General features: G+C 39.7%; 1 protein-coding gene across 2 annotated transcripts; it reads left to right on the plus strand.

The window, feature by feature from the left end:
- The first annotated feature begins 613 nt into the window (after positions 1-613).
- Positions 614-20,921, plus strand: LOC139948694 (calaxin-like). Of its 2 annotated transcripts, XM_071946940.1 has the most exons (7): positions 614-750; positions 1,423-1,572; positions 2,316-2,420; positions 5,779-5,930; positions 7,564-7,668; positions 9,186-9,277; positions 17,151-20,921. In XM_071946940.1, exons 1-6 carry the CDS (start codon positions 732-734, stop codon positions 9,246-9,248), a joined length of 594 nt encoding a protein of 197 aa, XP_071803041.1. In that variant the 5' UTR covers positions 614-731; the 3' UTR covers positions 9,249-9,277; positions 17,151-20,921. The 2 variants fall into 2 exon arrangements, with proteins under 2 accessions (XP_071803041.1, XP_071803042.1); XM_071946941.1 differs by lacking the exon at positions 9,186-9,277 and having other exon boundaries at positions 17,151-20,918.
- Positions 20,922-26,316: the final 5,395 nt, after the last annotated feature.

Raw genomic sequence — 26,316 nt, forward strand, 5'->3', positions numbered from 1 at the left:
GTGTCGAATTCACGGGTGTCAGCTCACATTGTATTAGTGTATCTTTCTTTCATTTTTTTGTGGCAGTTTTTTAATTTTTTTTTTTACGGTTTTGCGTTTTGGTTTTAATTATGCCTTCCTCACAGACTGGGAGGCGGGAGGTGTGTGTGTGTGTGTGGGGGGGGGGGGGGGGGTTCGCAGAAGATAATCAAGTTTTGAAGGATGCATGCTGCCTGAACTTCATCCATCACCCCACAAGGAGCATTCATCCATTCTACCTCCGTGGATCCATGGAGCATGGAGGAGGCCAACATAATCGCTTAGTAATTCCCTCAATCTACCTTCCAAGAGAACTTTTTGAATAACGAATTTGGAATGTATTACAAAATTATAATTATGCAAAGTTAATTAAGATTGAAAAATACAATTTTGACGATTCTTCAGACGTGACCATAAATACCGCATTGAGCGGGGTGAATGTACCAACACGCAGACTATAGGTGAATCCGTGCTGATGTGCCACATGGCACACTTACGAGGCGGAAATCAGACTCACTTGGTATTCACTGGTACCCACTGGCTCAGTTTACCCTCTTCTCGGTAAACCAGAGAAATGTGTGGGAGCCAGCCAAATTTACATGCAGCGGATTTTTACGTAGCGACGGACGACGCAAAAAGTTAGGACAACTCTGCGAGAGTGCAAGTAACTTTTTTAGATTTTGCACACTGTTTACTACCCGAAATTGTAAAAAATGGCGCCTGGGCTGCACTGTAAGTACATAGTCTTTGTGGAAGTAAATGAATGTTGTGTATAATAATTGGTACTCGTGAAGTACTGAAAAACATGAATATTTACTTGGCAGCGGCGTTGCTGTGATGAAGTGGCCGTGTAGTTTTTACCTTACCCAGTTGTGATATGGATGAGATATAAATCACAATAATTTGCTGTTTTGTATAAATATTTTTTTTATATAAAACACAATCACATTCCTCAAGAGGCATAAAGCCCTAGATTATATCTAGGTTTAAAATTAAAGTATCCTTGACAGAAAATGTCATTCTTCAATTTTCAAAACTACATAGATTTCACTGAACTGTCAATCGAGGGTCTTTGTTGATGTTGCAACTTGCTTGTCGTTTGTTGGTGTCACTCCGTCCAACTGCTGTCAACAAATGTTAAATTACTTTAAGTTTTAAAACAACATTTGAATTGAACATAAATAAACCATTGAATGCATGTCCTGTCAGTCAATCAATTCAAAGAAATGTCATTGATTGTCAACGGGTCAAACATTTTAAATAAATTGTATAACCAGAACTATCATAAAGCAAAATCTGTACTTAATCATGTTTTCTTTGGACAACTTTTTTATATCCTTTGTTATGTTTTACCAATCCAACCAAATGATTTAATTTCCTGATTTTCTGTCAATTTGTTTACAGTTACCAAAGAGGAAACGGAGTCCCTTATTAACATGTTCAGGAGCCTTGGAAAAGTCAATCCAGCAAGACCAGACAAATTAGAACGAACCCAGGTTCGAGAGCAACTTCATGTTAAGTTTGGAGTGACAGACGACCTCATTCTGGATAGAAGTAAATCAACGTGGATTTGTTACATTTTTATTTTTAAACTAAAGGATTCGGGTACTTTTTGAAATTGTCCACAGAGTTACATTAAACTTCAGGGTTTCAAGATAATGATAGTGGAAAGCTTCCCTTCAAATATTACTAACTGGGGTCGTGTAGTTTTTGTAGACGAAAATTATTTCAGCATGTATAATCCCATTAACCAGTTATGATATTATCCCAAAACCATAGCATAACTGGTTAATACGTTTTTACATGCTGAAACTGAGACAACAATTAATTGTTTGACTCATTTCTCATAAACTACAGCACCTCAGTAAGTAAAATTTCAAGGAAAGCTTTCTACTATCATAATCTTCAAACTGTGTTAGTTTAGTGTAAATCTGTTGACATTGTGTTTTGTGTTTGGAAAAAGTACATAGACCCTTTAAATAAAAAAAGTTTACTGTATTTGATATTGGTGTCCGTATTTTTATTAGATGTTATATTTGCATCAGGAATAAAGAATCTTAATATTGGTTTTACCCGTACACCAATGTGTTGTATTAGCACTTTGTACTTTCCTGAGCTCTGTGAAAAAAAATCACAGGCACGTTACTCGAGTGGGATTGGAACCCATGACCTTTGGAATTCTTTAGTAGAGTTGCTATTCTGACAGTGTAACTCACTAAGGATAAGTTGGCCTAAAGAGCAACTGTGTTTGACAAGGCCCTATTATTATTTAACTCTTTTTGTTTTTCTCCTTCCAGTTGTGAGAGTTTTTGACACAGACAGTGACAACTATGTGAGTCAGTCAGAATGGCTTCATGGTCTCTCGATATTTCTACGAGGAACTATAGAAGAAAAGAAGCAATGTAAGTAAGATTGGTAGAGATTTTTGATTGGTTAAATGTTCAGTACTTTGCATCATCAAGTGAAGCGCCATTTAGAAGCTCGAGCCTGCCCAGTGATTTGTTTTCCAGATGTTCCGATCCAGCATGCAGGAGCGTAGTTCCTCAGCACTAGCAAAGCCGGTGTCTCGTTTCAGTGTGTCTACGAAGGAGAGATATTTTCTCCCATGAGAAGCCTTGCCTTGTTTGGGCTCCAAGATGATGGTTGGGCAAGGGGTAAGCTCCGAGTGGCAGACACAGTGCCCAGCGAGCTTGAGGCGGCGTTCACGGATCTTCTCTGTGGCCTTTGGCCAGCCAGCATACAGGTTGGAGTTTCTCATGTGGTCTTGCCAGGGGATGTTTAGGGCCATATGCAGCATCCTGGTGTAGCAACCATCCAGAGACTTCTCCATACTGGTGGTGAGGGTCCAGGTCTCAGCTCCGTATAGTAGCACTGACTCCACTGTTGCAACAAATAGTGATCTTTTCAGCCGGGCACTCAGCGTTGACGACCACACCTTTTTCATGCTGTGGAGCACGGACTACGCCTGTACTTTTCGAATCTTCAGGTCTTTTTCACAATTGCCTTTCTCAGGGCATGGTCAAGGACAATGATGAAGAGGAAGGAGGTATCATCCTGAAGTACTCCAACTCGGATGTGAAAGAAATCAGTGACACCATCTGGTGAAGTGACCTTTGCCCTGGTGTTTGCATATGTTGACCCGATCACCTCAACTAGCCTGTTCGGGATCCAGTAGGCAGTGAGGATGTTCATCATCTTGTCCTGGTGGATCGTGTCAAATGCCTTACGGAAGTCAATAAAGGTGATGACTGCAGGAAGTTGTTTGTGCCTGACTCCTCCAACGATTCTCCTCAGCGCAATGATGTGCCCCACTGTTGACCTCTCTTGCCTGAACCCATTCTGCTCTGCCCTTTAAGCCGACCTCAGGTAAACCTTGTGTCAACAAAAAACAGTTGGCGACTGACTTTTCAGGATCACACTGCGCCTGAGCTAAGACCATCGGGAACTTCGGTGATTATTTTCGACCTGAGCGTAACTGCGATGATTTTAAGACAATCTGAAACAGTCGCCGCGTGAAAAAATTAAGTCACACGAGTAGAACGATTTCAACTTCTACGACGTGATCCCGACGGTCGGGAACCAATTGTAGGCGCACGATTTCTCAGTTGTTGAGACCTGAGCATATTTTGTCTGCGCCTTGCCGACGGTTTGTTGTGGGCGCAAGAAAATCGTAGGTCCACCTGAGGCCGGCTTAAGAGTGGGTCTAGCACTGGCCGTATCCGGTTAAGTATCATGCGGTTAAAGGTTATAAATAATGCACATTTCATACTCTATGAGTAATTAATATAAAAAAATGGGTTGTAGAAGGCTTGGGTTGTAGAAGGCTCAACTCTTGCTGGTGGTCCCCCCTTCCAGTCACTATAGATAGCGGCTCTATGAAGCTGTCTATGAAGGCCTTGACAAAAGACTAAGCATCGACAGACTCAGGACTATACAAACCGAGAAAGGGAGATTTGGGTCACATTCTGAAAATCCGGCCCGATTTAAAGGCGACCCGTACTTGTCCTTGGTGAAATACACCAAGCAAGTTTGTTTCTTCGTTCCCTCTCAACATGCAGAATATATATTAAGGTAAGGTTTGCGGTTGCTGGATAAGCCATTTGCGTGTAACATTTGAATATACTCAAAACGTATTTAACAATTGTGGCTTCTTATTTAGCGCACATATTGCTCAAGGCGCTTTAACATACAGTATTTCCTGCAAGGTATGTCGGACTGTGTTTGAATTATGAGACCTACTCTTTTTTTATAGCACCAGGTAACAGTTTACAAGGTGCTGTGGTGCAATATGCTGCCAATAAGCCATTTGCGTGTTAGATTTGAATATTATCTGGTACAATGACGTGCTTGATCACAAGTTACTGCTTAAATTTGAATTCACCAGACTATAGAGACAGTTGGTATGTCACATGATTCGGGGCAATTTTGCCTAGTTACGTAAGAGACGGTGAACACCCATACAATATTTTGAAGGGAGGTGTGTGGCACAATGGTACCTGGGTCTGCTCATCTGGAGGTTGCTATGTGACATAGCATCTGTCTCTATAGTCTAAGGAATTCAAATTTAAAGGGTATATGTACTATAGAAAGCTATCCTTGAAATTTTACTAACTGAGGTGCTGTAGTTTTTGAGATATGAGTAAAAGTAATAATTTTCGTCTCAGTTTTAGCATGTAAAAACGTATTAACCAGTTATGCTATGGTTTTGGTATAGTATCACAACTGATAAGGGGATTTTACATGCTAAAATAATTTTGGTCTCATGAGACCAAAATTATTTTGTGACTTGTTTTACTCATTTCTCAAAAACTACACAAACTTAGTTAGTAATATTTGAAGGGAAGCTTTCCACTATCATCTTCAAATCCTGTAAGTTTAATGTAAATCTGTGGACATTTTGAAAAAGTACCCGAATCCTTTAAGTGGTAACTTGTGATCAAGCACGTCATTGTACCAGACAATATTCAAATCTAACACGCAAATGGCTTATTTGGCAGCATATTGCACCACAGCACCTTGTAAACCGTTACCTGGTGCTATAAAAAAAAGAGTAGGTCTTATAATTCAAACTGTATGTTAAAGCGCCTTGAGCAATATGCGCGCTAAATAAGAAGAAGCCACAAAATTGTTAAATACGTTTTGAGTAGAACCAAGAACCAAGAACCAGTTTCAGAACCAAGACTACTCAAAATAGATTTAGAAATAGTGCAACTGCAAACCTCACCTAATTATACTCCCACCATGTAAAGTTTCAAATCCTAATTATAAGGGAATTAAAGGGTAGCGACGAGTTCTTTAACGGCCGTTTAAAACCGGCAGGGTTGTTGTCGCGTGATAAAGGCCCGAGCCAAAGGCGAGGGCCTTTATCGCAAGGCAACGATCCTGCAAGGTTTTAAACGGACGTTTAATAACGAGTCACTACTCTTTTATTTCCATTCATAAATGAAAGTTTAAAGTTTGAAGTATTTTTTTTCAAAAACTTTGTGAAGAATCTGTTTGATGCGCGTGGGTTGTGTGTACGCGCACGCGCTTAGAAATAGATTATGCGCTGTTACTAATAGCTATGAATTGCGCGTTCCGCATGATAATATTGCCGTAGGCGCACACCCGACACCCGGAAGCCAGCCGGTTATAAACAGCTCCAGCTGGTCATTATCAACCGTTTAAACACCCCCACGTGACCACTCTCCACCAATAGGAATAGCGAAACTGTCTGAGGTATTTATGAATGCTAATTAAACCATGTTTTGCTCTCCACAGTCTGCTTCAAGGTTTACGATTTAAACGATGACGGCTTTATCACAAAAGAAGAAGTGTTTAACTTGCTGAAGAACAGCATGGCTAAGCTGCAGACAGAGGAAGATCCTGATGAAGGCATCAAGGACCTGGTTGATATAACCATCAAGAAAATGGTAAGACAAGGAGTTGAGCGAATAAGGGTGCCGGACTCAAGCCCAGCAGTCGATTTCACAAAGAGTTACGACTAGTCCTAACGATAAGAGATGTTAAATTTGCATCGGGGATAAAAAATATTAATTTTTGGTTTTTACCCATACACCGATGTATGTTAGCACTGTATCCTCAGTACTTTCCCGAGTCCTGTGAAAAAATATCACAGGCATATTACTCGGGTGAGATTCGAAGCCACAACCCTTGCAATTCTAGAGCAGTGTCTTACCAACTAGACTAACTAAGGACTAGTCCTAGGAGATGTTAAAAACATAAGGGTAGTCCTAAGTAAGGACGAGTAACTTGTCCTAACTCAAGATAAGTCTTTACTCTTGGTGAAATCCACCCCTGGTGTTTTTGATCAGCAGAGTGTGAGTTTGAGTCCCAGTGACACTTGTGTCCTTTACCAAGACACTTAAACCATTATTGCTGCATCCTTCGAATGGGACGTTTAGCTGTGGGTCCCTTGTGTTGTGTAATGTACGAGGTGGATAATTCTAGTCCTACCAATAACAAAAAGACCAACTTCGTTCCTAGGGGTGATCGATCTCGCCGCGCCATTTTTTTCCAGCATGCCTTGCTTGATCATAACCCCTGGAATTGTGACTTAAAAATATCCAAATATAAGGGATATTACAATTAGTCCTGTGGTTGATCCGTTCTGTGTTGGGCGTTAGTCGTGCAAACGCTGGATGCGCTGTGTGTAATAAAAGTCATAAACTTGCCTGGCGTTCAGTGTTGCGTGATGAATAATTTTAAACATCTTTATACGCATGCGTTTTGGCGTATAGAGCTTTTTGAAGACGCACAGCGTTTCATATTTTGCGCGTATATGATAGCCAATCAAGGACACAGATCAGAGTTTCCCTCCTAGGGGTTAGAGACGTACACAGAGCTAGCGTGATACGGCGCGCTGCTTACGGTAGCGAAGTTGCAAAAAGACCTTATCGATGCCGAGTAGTCTGGTGCCCAAGATTCAAGTTCTAGTGTTGTATAAGTGTTGGTTCAAGTCCAGCCATTGATTTCACCAAACTCTTCCTAATTTAGGATTAATCTTGGGACTTAGGAAGTGTTCAGTTCTGCAACCATAGACCTTAGGACGTATTGAACCCATCCTATGATAACTCGAGATAGGATTTATCCTATCATTTTGTGAAATCGACTGCTGGTCATTGCAATTGTGCAAAATATGTTGTGCAAGTTTGGTTTACACTCTCTATTAAAGCCATTGGACCCTTTTGGTACAGAAATAACTTACAGGGTTTACAGAAGGTAGTGGTGAAAGACTTCTCTTGAAATATTATTCCATGAAATGCTTTACTTTTTGAGTAAACAGTAAAACAATATCAATTCTCGATATCAAGAATTACGGATTTAGTTTACACACATGTCATGACACAGCGAAACGTGCGGATACAAGGGTGGGTTTTCCCGTTATTTTCTCCCGACTCCGATGACCGATTGTGCCTAAATTTTCACAGGTTTGTTATTTGATATAGAAGTTGTGATACACGAAGTGTGGGCCTTGGACAATACTGTTTACCGAAGGGTCCAATGGCTTTAAAACTCTTGATATTTCTTTTGAATTTACACCAGGATTTGGACAAAGACAACAAGATCGGCCCTGATGATTTTTCTTCGATTGTCTCCGTGGATCCGTTGTACTTGGAGCATTTTGGTGCCTGCCTACCAGAACAAGAGGTAAAACCCTTTTCCCATCCGGCTCCAATTTCATACAGCTGTGTAAGATGAAAACAACGCTCACATTTTCCTGCTAAGCAAAAAATTGCTGGATACCAGTCACAGATTGTACATGTTGAATATTATTTTGCCTGGTAACCATTTTTTGGGTGAGCATAATTTTGTTTTGCTTAGCTAATTTTTGTGCTAAAGCTCTATGAAATATTGGGCCATGTGTCAAATTTTATAATGCTTAAAATTTTACATTGGGCATGGTATTTTAGCTGATAACGTTATTCTGGTAAGTGTTTGTTTGTGCTCAGCTACTTGTCATGCTTAAGCAACTCTTTATGCTTCAGCAACTCTATGAAAATGGGCCCTGATAGCAATGTCTACACTGAACAAACAAAAAAGGGCTACCAGCCAAAAATACCATATCACATGTACCATGGTGATTGCATGGCGCATCGTGGTCGAGTCATACTCCAAACTATGTATGGCTTTTGATTTTAGTGGCAATACATATATTTCTGTGGGTTTGAATCTCACTAGAAATGACTGCGTTCGTTTGTTGTTGTTGTTGTTGTTTTTTCTTTTTTTCTATGGGACTCTAAAAGCATCAGACTACTATGGATGCGTTTGAGTGTATTGCTGTAGAACATAATCATGAGTTGAAATAGAGACTATTCTATTTCACGAAGCGAAGTGAATTTGAAAAGCCAGATTTCACCCAGTGACTATATATCCAAAGCATGAACAAAATGCTTTAAATAATCATTTCATATAGGCCTAAATCACACATAGATCCTTGTCATTTGAAACATTTTCACACTAGACACAAAATAGACAAAAACTTGTCTAGACCCCACATTCTAAAAAAATAATAAAAACCCATTTCTAAATAATGTGGAACACTCCATGTAGGTGTCAATCTTGTTGGCCATAACACGACCTTGCCTCATTTGGACAAACCAGTGGGGACTGATTTTTTTCTTGGGAGCGTCCTATAGCATCCATGTAGGACTCCTATATTTAATTTGAAGCAATGCAGCAGTATACATTGCAAAATAATGGGTGACACATGACGTGTGTTCCACCAATCAAATGACAAGTATCTGTGTGTGAAGCATATGCAGGCCTTGAACTTTGCTCTTGAAGAGGCACAGCTATTTTGCTCTGGTAAGGGGCACCTCAATGAGGAAAATGTCAATTTGTATGGGAGCTTTGCAAAGGGCACCACAGCAAAAGCACAGAGCCCCTGGCAATTGCAGCATTTTGAACGCTAGGTAGCAGCAGACTTACCAGGTAAGTTTCCATTGTTTACATCATTCTGAGCATGCGCACATTACCAAGAACAATAGATTTACCTGGTAAGTCTGCTGCCACCTAGAGTCTCCCATTACTGTGGGTTTCGTAGGTTAATTCAAGGTCTGTATGTAAAACTCCAAGATAACGCATCTGAAGTGAAACGATTGGGAGTAGTGTATAACAAGTGTAGAGAGTTTGGGTTTTGTTTAATAAGAAGCTTCTTTCCACAGAATGTAAATGAGTTCCTGAGGTTGTCTGCTGAGTATCCACCCCACAGAGACAGATATTACTAGCGGTCTGCAGTATGCATTCTCTCTCTACAGTCAGTGTGCCAATGGTTACCAATTCAATATAGAAACGTGACCTGCCTCCATAAAAAAAACCTGTTTTTTCCCAAACTGAATTCTGAACAAAAGTGATGCAAAACGTATGCAAATTTATGACACTATGGGGCAATTCCACGGTAACGGAAGGACGTTTTGACTCATTAACCAACATGTAAATCGTGGATATCTTTAACAGTTTAATTAGTTTCATCTTTCTTTTATTAATGACTGCCTTCAAAATGGCCTCCCTTTTTGGCTGAAAAACTTTTAGTTTATAAAATATGAATATTAATAAGGTCGGTAATGGAAGGTCGCCAATGGTGTCCTTCCGTTACCGACCTTATTAATATTCATATTTTGTAAACTAAAAGTTTTTCAGCTTAAAAAGACGAGGCCATTTTGAAGGCAGTCATTATTAAAGAAACTGTGACATGTGCTTGATGAAACTAATTAAACTGTTAATGATATCCATGATTTTATTGTTGTTTAAAGGGACACGTTGCCTTGGATCGGACGAGTTGGTCTATAAAAAAGCGTTTGAAACCGTTTGTTATGAAATGTATGTGGTTGGAAAGATGTTTTAAAAGTAGAATATAATGATCCACACAAGTATCACTCAAAATTGCACGATTTTCATTTTACGTCGCGAATCAACACGGTCGGCCATTTATGGTTTTGACTCCCATAAATGGCCGACCGTGTTAGTCGACGAGGTTAAACGTAAACCACGCAATTTCGAGGCATATTTGTGTAGATCATTGTATTCTACTTTTACAACAGTTTTCTAACCATATCAATTTTATAACAAACGGTTACAAACGCTTTTCAAAGACCAACTTGACCGATCCAAGGCAACGTGTTCCTTTAATGAGTCAAAACGTCCTTCCGTTACCGTGGAATTGCCCTATGGCCCAATTTCATGGGACTGCTTACTGCCAGATTACGGGGCTTACAATCGCCATTCTCCGCTAACCATGCAAGCACTGAATTTCTTCACTATCTGTGTAAGCAAAGAATGCCTAATAAGGTGGGGGAACGCACGCACACATGCAAACATTCCCTGCTAACTTGTGAAGTAAGCCTGGAATTCCTTGCTTCCGTAAGTGCAGATTCTTTGCTTACGGTAAGCTTACGGATAATGTTTGGAAATCTACCTCCTATTTTTGTGGGTACAGGTCACAAAATTAATTGGCAAGTCCACTGCACCTACCACTGCATAATAAAAACGGGCATACACAATATGATTACACATGGGTTGAAGTTAAAACAAGGAACACAAAACCAAGGAATTCTGTTCTCAGGATTAAAGGGTCTATGTAACTTTGTAGGACAAAAAATACAATGTCCACAGATTTACACTAAACTTACACAGTTTGAAGATAATGATAGTAGAAAGCTTCCCTAAAAATATTACGTGCTGAGGTGCTGTAGTTTTTGGGAAATGAGTAAATCAATGTCATGAAAATAATTTTCGTCTCGTGAAACCAAAATTATTTTAATCATTTACAAATGTATTTTCATGACATTCAGTTACTCATTTCTCAAAAACTACAGCACCTCAGTAAGTAATATTTGAAGGGAAGCTTTCCACTATCATTATCTTCAAACCCTGTAAGTTTAATGTAAATCTATGGACATTTTGAAAAAGTACCCAAATCCTTTAAGTTAAATACTCATTTAGTTATCCATACTCACATCCTCCATGCTTCAACCTTGGTTAATTTTGTTTAAAGATAAATGTTCCCGACAAATTTAAGTAGTTTCTGTGAGTTTTCAGATGTCAACTACGTGGACTATCATCTCTGTCTAACATTGATGTCTGAAAACTCAATGGTGAGAGAGCTTGTCAGATAAAAAACAGTAAACCTATGCATGGTTGTTGTGTATGCCATGTGTCTAACGGACTAACCATACAGCACTCTATCCATACATGGTACTAGAAAATCCACAACATCAGCTTGGGAGCAAATCTGCATCCATTCCAGATTTGTATCCAAGTCTAAGGCCAAGTCGATATTCATAAACCATTTTGCTTTGAACGACACAATAATGAGCATTAACGAGCGAAAGTCTCTTGCAACACACAGTGACTGTTTTATAAAGTTGCTCTCGACCAATAGGAATGAAGAAACCGTCTTATAAGCACAGGTGCAAGCTCGCGTGTCTCGCCCATGTTTCAACACTTTTTACTGGTGTTATATCATCCGTTCAAACACCCCCACATGATGCCCTCTCGTGGTGAGGCACAGTTGCAGGTTGTGCATACATACATGTCAGCATGTAGGCATGAAATATGTAAATTGCACATAGCGCCTGCGCACTAACATTTTGGTTGGCAAAATGAGGGAACATCGCGCTGGTTTACATGGCTAATGGGTGCCTGACGCAGGCACGATTGCGCGTCTGCTTAGTGCACAACTCTATGGCGTTTGCCAACCAACAGGGTCTGTACGCATGCGTGAATGTGATTAGCATATTTCACGGGAAGGGTCCAGTCCTGTGGCCATGATTCGGTGGCCCGGTCAAAAGGCACTGCAAACAATGAACAGATAAACTCTTTGGATGGATTTGTGTCCAATGCCTTGTCAAAGACTTGCTCCTTTGACATACCAGCTAAGATTTTGCTGCATTGTCATGAAGCATGTTATCTCTCTCTGAGGTTCCAGCTTTTTGACTGAAAATAATCCTGCAAGGGTGACAGGAAAGGGAGTTTTAATCCTGAAGCATAATGGTTAAAGACACTGGACACTATTGGTAATTGTCACAGACCAATCTTCTCACTTGGTGTATCTCAACATAAAGCATAAAATAACAAACCTGTGAAAATTTGAGCTAAATTGGTTGTCGAAGTTGCGAGATAATAATGCAAGAAAAAAACACCCTTGTCACACGAAGTTGTGTGCTTTCAGATGCTTGATTTCGAGACCTCAAATTCTAAATCTGAGGTCTCAAAATCAAATTCGTGGAAAATTACTTCTTTCTCGAAAACTACGTCACTTCAGAAGGAGCTGTCTCTCACAATGTTTTATATTATAACACCCCTTGCAAGTATTCTGCCTGCTCATTGGTTAAGAGCGCGTCACATGACATGTCTTAGTTTTGCTAGACGACGGCCGTGTGATAGTGCGTCGGTTTGCCATGCGCTAGTCTGAAGACTAGCACACGGCGTGCAGTACCCAGACGTCCGTTGCGTGTACGAGGATGATAAATTAATAGTCTATAACCATTTCGGATTGCACGACACTACATGCAGCACAGTAAAAGTGTTTGCAATCTGTATTCGCGTCGTCCGTGGATTGTAGCATTCAGGTCTGTAACTTAATAATAATAGTATAGTATTTATAAATGTTTGGGGTGTTATAAAACAAATATTGACTGCTTTGACTCGTGCAATGGTTAAAAACTATGACTCCCTTGGTGATCCCCGTAGCATTCTATTTTCCCTCGGCTTCGCCTCGGGAAAATAGAACGCTCCGGGGATCACCTCGGGAGTCATAGGTTTAACCATAGCACTCGAAGCAGTCAATATTTGTATACTATCAACCTCTCCCCATTACTCGTTGCCAAGTGAGGTTTTATGCTGATAATTATTTTGAGTAATTACCAATAGTGTCCACTGCCTTTAAGTAGAGTTGTAGTCTTGACTCAAGAAGGTCAAGTTTAAATCCTAGCGTCGAACTCAAAAGTCTGTCGGACTGACTAGATTCCCAACAATAAAAGTGCTGCAGCAAAAGCGCTTCTCAGTTTGTGTAAAACGAAGAATATGTAAAGAAAAACACCAACTTGTTTTGAATGCCGTCAATAGCGAGTTAAAAGGAGGGAGAGGGAAGTGAAGATTATTAGCCTCATTGATCAAATCACAGAGTCATACTCATGGATGTGGGTTTGTTGTTAATGTCTCAAGTCAAACCTTAATAATTCACCCTGAAGCCCAGTTCATAATTTCTGCGAATGCGAAGTGAATTTTTACGCCACAACCCTGTTTTCACTACAAATAATTCGCAAGAGTTGAGCACAGCTCAACTTTGGCGAATTGTTCATCGCAAATTTGGATGTCAACATTCTCTTCGCATTCGCAGGAAGTAAGTACTGGGCTTAATAGACCGATCCATTAAGCTCCGCCCCATTGCGTATTGACCAATCAAAACGCAACGAAGGTCCGACACTAAGGTCCGACATGCGTGCACGTATGCTTGGCGCGCGCGGCAGAGTTGTGCAGAAAGCATAGAGCTATATGGCAGAAAGGCATTGGAGAGACCCACATGTTCTTGCTCACACGTGCGTCGTGGGCGGAGCCTACTGGATCGGTCTATTCCTCTTACAAACTCAACGTCACTGGAAATTTAACTCAAAAAGTGGACCTGATAGCCACTCACATGTCAAACTGGGTCCAATTTCATAGCTCTTCGTACAGCGGAATTCTGCGCTTACGGAGACCCTGTAAAGCAAGTAACACTATGGGCTGTAAGCGCAGACTTCTGCCCTTAGCAGAGACATGAAATTGGGCTATGTAGTGCTCATATCATACTAGCTGATGAAATCCATTTTAAACTTGAAGTAACATCGTAACTACATAGGCTGGTACAACTAAACGATGGAAGTCGATTTGTAAACAAGATATAAATTATTCCTGATGAATAAATCCATCAACCCTTGTGAATAGTTTGCCAGGAATCTCTGTTTAGAACATGAATCATTTGCGCTTTCAGATGCTTGATTTCGAGACCTCAAATTCTAAATCTGAGGTCTCAAAATCAAATTCGTTGAAATATACTTCTTTCTCGAAAACTACGTCACATCAGAAGGAGCTGTCTCTCACAATATTTTATACTATCAACCTCTCCCCATGTTCAATGGGGGGGGGGGGGGGGTCCATTGTGTTTTGTACACCCGAGTGGCCAAATAGCACCCTCGGCGTTGCCCTCGAGGGTGTACAAAACCCATGGACCCTATCACACAGCGTGCATTAATTGTTGTGTTACATCATGGTAATAGATTGCAGGAAGGGAAAACAATTTTGTTGTTTGGTTAAACTAATTCAAACACATTGGCGAAGATTGTAAAGCAATTTATCTTCTACCAGTGTAATTACAACCACATACCCGGGGCTTCTTCATATATTGCATTTGGCGGCGGAAATAACAAAAGGTGGGCACGATCAAGGTAATGTGCCCCTTGTGGGTACATCACTCATGTTCCCCTGAATGGTTCTCCACCAATAATATTCACAATCTATTACTGTGGTATAACACACAATTTGCTAATTATTTTTGATGTTCAAGTTGAAGCAGCACTGACCGTCAATGAGAAAAGTATCATCATTCAACATAATACAGTTCAATGTAGTACACATTTAGTACTTTATCATTTCACAAACAACAGGGTAGTTTTTTCCCCCTCAGTCAAAGAGCACCTTTATCAGGGCTAATCTAAAGAAATATTTTCAAGGCGGCACCAAGACGACGGGCATGAAGGCAGTGACCGGGGGCGTGAGGGCAACTATCAGGCATGGACTGCGCTAGTATGGGTGCATTCGATAAGCTACCCCGCGGTGCTCACTCGGGTGAGCCCCTGACAAGAGCTAAACAAACGATCACTCACCGCTCTCGTAGTTACGTCATGCACCTGGGGCCAGCCCCCAAGTGACCCACTCCACAAGCAGGGCACTGGGGGCTGACCCGGGTGAGCCCCTGGAATGACATCAAAGCTATTTGAACGCACCGGGGGCAGACCGGGGTCGACCCAGGGAAGCTAAACGAGCGCACCCATTATTCAAGCAAAATATAGTGTTTCCAACATCCATGTGAGCCATTTTCACACTACTGTATTTCCGGGGGGGAACTCAAGGAAATAACGACCGACCCTTTCACACTTGGATCGCATTACCCTGGTGAATAGCCACCCTTGTTCTGAAGTAGGGGTAAGCGGTAAACATGCAGCCTGAACCAAGTTGAAAAGGGACTTAGGTGGGGGTCAGTGTGAAAGTGCGCCGGGAAAACCTTGTGGTACAAAAACTCCTGGGGTTTCCAGGGCCGGGGTTTTCCCAAGGGTGGCACGGTTGGCTTGTGCGTAACGCGCTCGCCTCTCACCAAGGTGACCCCGGTTCGATTCCCAGTCGGGGCCATATGTGAGTTGAGATGTGCGTTGGTTCTCTGCTGTGCCACGAGGGTTTTCCAGACTATCCCGTTTTCCTCCCTCAGGAAAAAGTCAAACACTTTCGATCTTGGCTGTGCTCAGTGGTCATAATGGGTTGATGTGGCTGGCAGCTGAATGCGCCCTTGCATGCCTGCTTCTCGAACACGGTGTAGCCGCGTCCTTCGCAATTCAGCTCTAGCTGCGAGTAAGGACGATTAGCCCCCAAATTGTTATTATATTCTACGAGTATGAGAGTCGCAGTGTGAACAGGGGTCTATTAATGTTTGACTAGGCATTGCAGGCCTGCTTTCTTTGTTCTAGTAATGGCAATACAGGTTTTTTCTTTTTAGAAAGTGGTACCTTACCCCTCTCCAAGGTTTCAGAAATGTTTCCAAGTGGATGAAGTTCAATTGACATGTCTCCCCCCCCCCTCCTTGAGTGTTTACTTTGTGTTTCATGGTACTAGCATAAACTATTGAAATATCACCACCATTAAAACCATTAACCAGTAAACACTTGATTAAAATTAAAAAAACTTTTGGTGTAACTTACAACACTGGGCAAAACTTAACACATGTGTACGAACCAAACTAAGTTATTGGTGATGGCTGTTGCAGTGTTAGGCCATGTTTAAAAACAAACAACTTGGCTTGCGTTAATGGCTGTAAAAGACCAATGCGTGTACTGTTAACATTGCTGGTTAACAGTGGTTAAGGTTGGAAATCCATGCGTCCATCATGCATTGTGCGTACTGCAAAACGCAAAGGACAGAGCGCAAAGGAGAATTAAAGTACATGCCAAGCTACCCACATGTATTAGTATTGCATACTGTGGCCCTTTTCGATCCAAGGTTTTGGCTTTGGATTCAGCTTCAGGCTTCGTTCTTTCGTCAATTTATTAAAACAACCGCGGGGCCAAGCTAGCCTGAGCCGAATCCAAAGCCGAACCCCGTGGTTTCGAAAAGGGCCTATGTTATCAGTAAAAACTAAGTCTATTGCTTAGTGTGTACATTGTATTTCAAATTAACAGGATTGTACACTATGCGCATTGCGTATTCATGGATTTTTAAGCCTTAGTACCTAGCCTAGTGGTTCGTTGCAATATTCACTATCCCCCTGGGTTCAAGGTTGTGGAATCTCATTAATTTGTGTATCATGATACTAGCAGTGAACATTTAAACCATTAAAGGAACACGTTGCCTTGGATCGGACGAGTTGGTCAAAACAAAAGCGTTTGTAACCGTTTTTTATAAAATGCATATGGTTGGAAAGATGTATTAAAAGTAGAATACAATGATCCACACAAGTTTGCCTCAAAATTGCGTGGTTTTCCTTCTACTGTGCGAACTAACATGGTCGGCCATTTATGGGAGTCAAAATTTTGACCTCCATAAATGGCCGACGTGTTAGTCGACGAGGTAAAAGGAAAACCACGCAATTTCGAGGCATGTCTGTGTGGATCATTGTATTCTACTTTTACAACATCTTTCTACCCATATGCATTTTATAAAAAACGGTTACAAACGCTTTTGTTTTGACCAACTCGTCCGATCCAAGGCAACGTGTTCCTTTAACCAGTAAGTGAAGTTTAACACCAGCTCATTTTATAATCAAACTTTACAAACATCTTAATGTCATCCACATAATACTTCACTACAATGCAAAACCTAACACAAAATGTTGACAATGCAAAGTTGATTCATTTTATCCTTTCCTGTTTTGTTTTCCCAAACAGTTCATTGAGAGCTTTCTGGCAACTCATTGTAGAAAGCCAGTGACAGGAAACTAATAAAGGACTTCAACATTCATCAAGCATTATTCGCCGAGGCACCTAGTTTGTCAACTTCAAATAGACCCTATGCACACCGGGCAGTGCACAAACACACGTCTCCTGTCCCCCAATTTGTGTGTCAAAACGTGCACAAAAGGATGGTACACATTTTTACACACCTCCGAACAATGCGCATCTTCAAATTCTGCCTTTTTGGGGAGTCCATTACTTTCCCAAATGAGGCAAAGCATTTAAATATAACAAATACACTACTGGCCCTGCCTGCTGATATAATATTCATGAGGTCAGCAAACTTATATTAAACTCACAGCTACTGAGGAGGGAAATACTAATTCACAAGTCTCCATGAGGTTAAATTCTGACATGTACGTTTTGACATACAAAATGGCGGACAGAAGCTGCACATGTATTTGTGCTGCACATTGTGCATGGGGTTTATTCCGAGGGGTACAATATTGACTGCTCACCTGAAACCATGTTATATTTGTTTTACTATACCTTTTACTTATCTAGTTTTGCATCGGAAAAACGCAGTTTGACATTTCAGTGTGCCACCATCTTTTCATGTGTATGTAGCTAGCGATTGCGGCACTTATGTATGCTACACCTGTACGACAGTCCCATGATTGCTTCAAAAATGCACAGCTGTTGCTCGTGTGATATTCTACTATGCATGCGTATTTACCCTGTGCAAGAAAATTGGTGCATGCTCTTGGTAAACAGAAATGATATATTGATTCGACTTTTGAGACTTCAGCTGTCAATCATGAATATGTATGAGGTATAGGGATGTAGATTATGAAATAGACCCGTTCCATGAAATATGTAAATTGCACATAGCGCGTTCGACTAACATTTTGGTTGGCAAAATGAAGGAACATTGCACTGTTTTAAATGCGTCATGGCGCAAACGCGATTGTACGTCTGCCGAGTGTACTTTTCTATGGCGTTTGCCAACCAATAGGGTCTAGTGTAGGCATGCATGGATGTAATTAGCACATTTCATGGGAAGGGTCTATTAGGCCGATATACCAACGAGGGTTACCTCCATCTAACATTGTCATGTAGACGTCTATACAAAATATTTGTTCATAAAAAATGTAACGCCAAGATATATTCATCTATTCTATTGATTCTCCGTCCATTTTAAATCCCCCCTGTTTTAAGCCCATGTATTGACTTGCCTCATGTTCGGTACATGTGAAGGGCATAGTCCATTAAAAGAAGAGGGATGTTCCTTTTTAAAGAAAGTAAAGGTGGTTGAGCTTTAACATTACTAAAGCGGCTTGTGTGTATAATATGTAAATTATTCCAGTATGATTTTTCGGTTTTATGTTCTGAATTCAACTTGTACTTCAGGCAGATTTTTTTATGTGATGTATATTTCATTCCTAGATAAAGTTAATACCTTTCAGAGTAGATAATTTGATCAGAAAACTTATCTTCATCTGTGTATGTATAAAAAAGTGTATTTATTAAAAACGTAGTTAGTCTAAAGGAAGAAATTCTTAAAAAAATAAAATTACAATCAGATTAAAAGCACGTTTCGTGGTCGCTTAACATTTTATATTTTCGGTTACTATCAAAGGGAGTACAGTTAATAAAATATATTAATATAATAACAATATCGAAGTCTTATATAGCACACGTATCTACCAAACAAGGTACTCAAGGCGCTGAGTATATACAAACTTTCAGAAAGATAGGTTATTGCAGTGATGAATTTTGAGACCCAATTAGTCGGCAGTAATAAGGGTTTACAAGGTGCTATGGCGCATACAGCAGCCACAGCCAGGAACACCCGGGCGAACCCCTTCTCTTTTGTGCATTGGGTTCTTTTACATGCGTTACACAACACATTATATATTTATTTTTTTGTAAAACATTTGTTAACATAAAAAATGGAAAATGAGAAGTATATCTGTCCAAATGTGTATATAATTTTCTTTATAAATATGTACATGTATGTCCTAGACTACCTACATGGTGCAGAACACCACGAAATTCTCTGCTTTTGTCACTCTCAATGTCGGAATCTATTTGGCCAAAAAAACCTCTAAAATCTATCCCCGGTTTTGCCACATTTTGATGGACTCAGTTGAACAGCTGCTGGGAATTTCGTCAGCAACATAGTCTGCTCTTTTTGTTCTAAATACAGTACAAGCTTTAACATGTTTATAACAAATTGGGCCCGGCTTAACTTTTGCAGGTTTCCACTTTAATTCAAATAGAGTTTCATATACTATAGGTTTTTGCATATATTACTGGTTCCATACTTTTATTCATATTTGTTGGAATGGCCAAATTATAATTTTTGGGTTGTGTTTAACACAAGAGGGCGCCATATGCAAAGACCACCAATTCCTGCTAACCAAAAGTGTATTGAAAAAATAAGTTTGTGAGGAAAAATTGGTTCAAGGAAAATTTGATTATTGCTTTGTTTATTTACTTTTGTCAATTGTATGTTTTGTTTATGTACCTCTATCCCACAACATAATCTTAAAAACCTTTGTTTATCTTACTGTTTTATTCCTGTGTTCTACTTGATTAAAATAAAAGCTAATTTTTTGTATTATAAGTAATTCATAATAATATGGAGCTACTTACTTTATGGTTTTGAAAAAGAAATAAAATATGGGAAAATGTAGTTTGCAAGTTGATAAATTAAGTTACTTATTGATTTTCAAATAGCAGTTTTTGAAACTGTGACAAAGATATGAAAATATTGTGACAAAGATATGAAAATATCTAAGCAAATCAGGGCCAAGTTTTGGGAAGATCTCATGTCTGTACACAAATGTGCTTACACAAGATAGGTTACCAGCCCAAAACTATGCAGCGCATATTGGGTTTTTTACTGCTTCTATATTAATTATTTTACTTAGCAGACAAATTTGTGGAGTGATAGATTTTTAATTTTTTTTTTATGTAAATGGGCCGATATGTGAGTAGAATAAAAGGCAGTGGACACTATTGGTAATTACTCAAAATAATTATTAGTATAAAACCTTACTTGGTAATGAGTATTGGGGATAGGTTGATAGTATAAAACATTTAGAGAAACGGCTCCCTCTGAAGTGACATAGTTTTCAAGAAAAAAAGTAATTTTCCGCGAATTTGATTTTGAGACTTCAGAATTATATTTGAGGTCTCAAAGTTAAGCATCTGAAAGCACGCACTAACTTCGTGTGACAAGGTTTTTTCTCTTTCATAGTTATCTTGCAGCTTTGATGACCAATTGAGCTCAAACTTTCACAGGTTTATTTTATGCACGTGTTGAGATACACCAAGTGAGAAGACTTGTCTTTGACAATTACCAATAATGTCCAGTGTCTTTAAGCATCCTATGCCACAAGGGCTTTTCTCCAATCCTCCAGTTTTTTTTCTCTACCTTTAGGAGAAATGTAAACGCCCGGTCCCACTGCAGCGATAACGAGAACGATAACGAAGTTCTATTGGTTGACCTGGATGGTTTAGATGGTCTTGGTAAAAATACCATGTAAGTTTTGTGCTGTTTTCTCAAAATGTTGATACTGTATTCAACTGAAACTTTCACAGATGAATTTCATCTTTCTTAAGAATTTGGCCCATATATCAGCATTAGGTTGTGAAAAAAAACAAGCGATGACCCTACATTTAAAGGAACACGTTGCCTTGGATCGGACTAGTTGGTCTATTATTATTATTATACAAAGCGTTTGTAACCGTTTGTTATGAAATGCATATGGTTAGAAAGAGGTTTTAAAAGTAGAAAACAATGATCCACACAAATATGCCTCGAAATTGCGTGGTTTTCCTTTTACCTCGTCGACCAACACGGTCGGCCATTTATGGGAGTCAGATTTTCGAGGCAAAATTGTGTAGATCATTGTATTCTACTTGTACAACATCTTTCCAACCATATGCATTTTATAACAAACGGTTACAAACGCTTTTCAAAGACCAACTCGACCGATCCAAGGCAACGTGTTCCTTTAAGTTCAAACAGTAAAGTGTTGAGTTATATTTGAGCTGAAGAAATTTTGTTCTTGTTTTATTTCCATATTTTCTTCATAAAATTTAAAAAACATTAACTAGAATGACCGATCTGACAAAATTATTTACTTTTATTCAACTGACTTTTTCTTCAAATCTCGTCCACAAGCTTTGACAGAAGTTTGACACACTGTATTTTACATAGCTAAGCCAAACCCTGGCAGTCGTCTAGCGACTAATTTATTGAGTCCAATTTCTCTTCAGTGACAAGTACTTCTGGTCACCCGGGCAATGACAGTATACTTATCTCCACTGATCCTTAAAGAAATCCCTCGTCACTTCATTAAGGCACCACCCTCTGCCCCAAACCATTTTCAAATGTAAACACAGGTTCATCTGCAGGAGGTACTTGTCAACAAACCCACTGGTTGAAACATCTTCAGATTTCTCTTATTCCTCAAGTCACATTTATTGACATTTAAAGCCATTATACACTTTCGGTAAACAGTATTGTCCAGGTCCCACACTTCATGTATCACAACTTATATATAAAATAACAAACCTGTGAAAATTTAGGCTCAATCGGTCATCGGAGTCGGGAGAAAATAACGGGAAAACCCACTCTTGTTTCCGCACGTTTCGCCGTGTCACGACATGTGTAATCCGTAATTCTCGCTATCGAGAATTTATATTGTTTTAATGTTTTCTCAAAAAGTAAAGCATTTCATGGAACAATATTTCAAAAGAAGTCTTTCACCATTACCTTCTGTAAACCCTGTAAATTATTTGTAAATCTGTGAACATTTTTTTTTTTCTGTACCGAAAGTGTATAATGGCTTTAAACTCTATTTAAACAAACTCTGTGCTTTCAGTGCGGAATGGATGTTGGAATCCAAGGTTTTCCCAGCCCAATTTCAGTACTTGGCTGAGGTCATTGGCGCACCCTTTTGATTTTTTGCTGTCCAAATAATGAACAGGAAAAATATATATATAATATAGATGTGTTTTTTTCTTCTTCTATAAATGGATATGTATTTGTTTGTACTTGTTTTATGCCTCTGAAGGTCCGGATTGGATCGAAAGCTAAGGCCACCTACCCTATTCATCATAATATAGATGCTTGAAATAAATACAGAAAGTTTAATATTTGATCTCAGCACAAAAATAATGCAGTACCCGAATTGGCAGTTATAGCTGTGGCTACCACTTGATCATGGCGTCGTCAACATTTGCATCTAGCATTCAGAGACAAATTTTCTATAATCAAGGAGATTTTGAACAACAATCAGGGAAATATTTTAAGAACCACATTCAACATAGGGACAAATTTTCCATCATCAGGGAGATTTTGTGCAACAATCTGGCAGATATTTAGAACTACATTCAACATTAAAAGGTTTTCATAATAAGGGAGATTTTTTAATTAAATGTTTAGAGTGTCATGGCCGAGTGGTTAAGAGCATCAAATTCAAGTTCTGGTGCTGATTCACCGGAGTGTGGGTTCGAATCCCGTTCGTGACACTTGTGTCCTTTAAAAGAGCAAGATACTTTACTATAATTGCTTCTCTTCACCCAGGGGTATAAATGGGTACCTGCGAGGGTAGAGGTTGATATTGTGCATGAAAAAGCCACAAGCGCCTTACAGGCAGCTCAGGGCTGTATACCCCCAAGGGAGCTGAGAAACATTACAGGGATGTTATTGGCCCCATGACCAGGGCACTAATGTAAAGAGCATTGATACGGTTATAGTGAAATGCGCTATATAAGAACTTGTTATTATTATTTGTTATTATTATGGAAAGATTTTTTGAATAAGATGTCCTTAGCAGCAGTTGTAGCTGTACCACCAATTAAGATACAGCCTAAATTGCGCTGACAATTTTGAGAAAATATTGCTGTGTCTAACAACGGATTTCATTTAAGAAAGTGGTTTAATGCTTGTTTACTAACTTTTTACTTAGGACTGTCGACGGATGAAATTACAGGTTTTTAGTACCTCATATAATTTTGTTCAAGAACTTGTCAGTTTTTCCTTTGAACTTGTTGGTTGTTTTTACATTGACAACATACTGTAGCGTTGACCGGTTGTTGCAATGCACACAGTTTAATGACAAAAAATGGTACAATAAACTGGCTTTTCTGTCCTCGTTTCGGAGCTTTGTTTACACTCAGCAAGTCACTGAAATTACACGCCTGCAGGGGCCGCCAGCAGTGCTACGACGGGGTGTCGTGCTGGCGCCCCCTGTTGGTCGATCGGCAATACTCAGGAAGATTATACCACAACTCGTCAACTCATTGGGAGAAGGCGTTTGTCATAAAATTGATTCCCTACTTGTAGAGCCATTTTATTTTGAAAAGTTTGAAGTTGTGTCCCTTTGTGCATGTGCATTCTGACATTGTGAAAATGCCTAGGCCATATTAAAGAGCCAATAAAGGCTAATCTCAATAATATGTCAACTATTACCTTTTTATGGCCAAATAGACATCGCAGATACCAATTAATAACCATTTTACTCTCAAAATTTGCATTTAGTAATAAGTATCTCGAGTAAAAAATGCACCCGGCTGCGCGGCCTTTTCAGCCAAGAGTCAAAAACAGCTTATCTATTATATTGACCCTGGACGCCAGTGACAAATTTCCCCTATTGGTTTTGAACACAGTTCTCAAGCTTTGGCATTTCCACACCAAATAGCCGCCACTGACGTCACAATTCCTTTGTTGCGCGGGTTTGTTTGACCCTATTTTTACCATGTTTTAACGTGAGGTAAGAGACTCGTTATATTTGTTATATTTCCTGGATAGACTGCAGCTGTTAGAAAACTGTAATATCTATATATTTGAGATCATCCTTTATTGGCTGTTTAATGTTAAAAGACATCCATCAAATATCCTCTCATTCTTCTCAACCTCAAAGGAGGACAGGTTCATTTCAAGTCTCTCTTGGTAGGATTAAGATGAGACTGGAAAAGAGACATCATTAGGACAATGAAACAGACACACTACCCGAAGAAATGACAACAGATGGACAACAAGAATAATAGATTAACAACCAAGAACAGTGAAAAGAAAAGAGGTAGACAGAGAAGAAGATGGACAGATGACAGCAAGGTATATGCAGGAACAGCATGGACCAGAACTGCAGGAAATAGAAATGAATGGCATTTACACAAGGAGGGCTACATCTTACACTGGATGAATACAGCCTAAATGATGATGATGATCACCTCACTGGGTTGGGGCCAGTTTTTGTGACTCTCCATAATTGTGTTTTTAAAGCCCGGTCCATACTTCCTGCGAATGCGAATCCGAGACGAATGTTGGCGTTACAAATTCACAACGAAAAATTTGCAGCAGTTCAACTCTGCTAAACTCACTTGCGAATATCGCTGCGAAAGGAGGGTTGTGACGTCAAATTCACATCAAATTCGCTTCGCACTCGCATGAAGTAAGAACCGGGCTTTAGAGTATAAAGTTGTGTCTCCTGCTTGTGTTTGTGTTGTGTGACATTGTGATACTGCCGAATTATCTAGACCATTTAGAATGTTAAAGACTTCCACCAGATCACCTCTCATTCTTCTATAACCTCCAAGGGGGTACAGGTTCAATTGTAGTCCCTCAAAGTAAGATTTATCTTGCAGGGTTGTAGTTTGAAGTTGTGTCACCCTTTGCTTGTGTTGTGTGACATTGTGAAACTGAAAAGCTCTTCAGCAGCCGATTTCATGAAACTTTACGCAACTGCGTAAGTTCACTTGCGCAACGTTTATGGCTGCTGGTTGATTAAAATGTTGAACACCATCATCAGATATCCTTTCATTCTTCTAATCCTTCAAGGGAGTACAGGTTCAATGTTAGGATTTACCTCACAGGGTTTGTGCTAGATTTTGTGGCTCCCTAATTGTGTTTTTAAGAGTACAAAGTTGTGTCACTTTGTGCTTGTGTTGTGTGCCATTGTGAAACTGAAAAGCTCTTCTGGTTGATTAAAATTTTGAAGACCATCATCAGATATCCTTTCATTCTTCTAACCTCCAAGGGGGTTAAGGTTTAATTATTCAAGTCTCTCTTGCTAAGATTTATCTTGCCGGGTCGAGGCTAGTTTTTGTGGCTCTTCTTTGTACCTTATCTAGTGTATTGATATCATTCACTGGATAGGACTCTATTCCTGGACAGTCTATGTGTGGATGGTATTGCTTTATAAAGAGCAAAGCTCTCTTTATCAAAGTCGTCCAGACGTTCTCTTATCTTATCACCATCATCATCATCACCATCCCCTTCCCCACCATAGCTCCCATCACTGTATGATGATCTGATTCTCTGCCGGGTTGTTGCGATGCCATCGAGCAAGATGTTGTCTCCAGCATAGACTAAGGAAGTTCAGTGCTGACCTTATCACCAGGCTGGTCATATCTTTGGTGGCTTCCTTTGGTCTGTTAGAGTCACCTGTCAAGAACACACAAAGGTCCTTCTCCTCCTTTGTCGCCAGGATGTCCTCATCTCTAAGAATATCAACTCTTTCATATTTGTCTATTCCCATGTTCATGTATTTTGAGGCATTGAATCGAAGAAGCCAAGTATCTGCAGCCCTTAAGATGGTTAACATCCTCCTTTATGTTATTTATAGTTTATAAATAGAGACAAAGACACATTTCTGTTGTAGTATCATCAGGTCATGTTCTCTAACTCTCAGGAATCACATGTAATACAAGATGGCTGCCCGCATGGCAACTGCCTATAGTTACCAACACAAGAAAAAAGGTTTGCTGGGAGTGGATGATTTGAAAATCTCACAAGTTTTTAGTTTGTACTTTTAGCAGAAGTCTTTAGCTTTGTTAAATTAAAATATGTCTCTTCTATTTAATTAACAATTTGTTTATTAATATATTTTTCAATCTATTTATATACTGATTTAACTATCTAACTTGGGGTTGAACAAAGACAAATTAACTAAAGCCTGTTGAGTCGGAATTAACATGCCAACGCTCAACCAACCGAGCTTATTTAGCACAGTGTTTGCATTCTCCCGTTTTTTGCCAATATCTCTCTTTGGGATGCCAGTCAGAAGCCGTGTACACCCAAGTTTACAACTCAACCTGGGAAGCGGCAGCAGGGGATCACCTCAAAGGAATGCAACCTTTC

Source organism: Asterias amurensis, chromosome 16, assembly GCF_032118995.1.
Source record: "Asterias amurensis chromosome 16, ASM3211899v1".
In the NCBI taxonomy this organism is placed as follows: domain Eukaryota; kingdom Metazoa; phylum Echinodermata; class Asteroidea; order Forcipulatida; family Asteriidae; genus Asterias; species Asterias amurensis.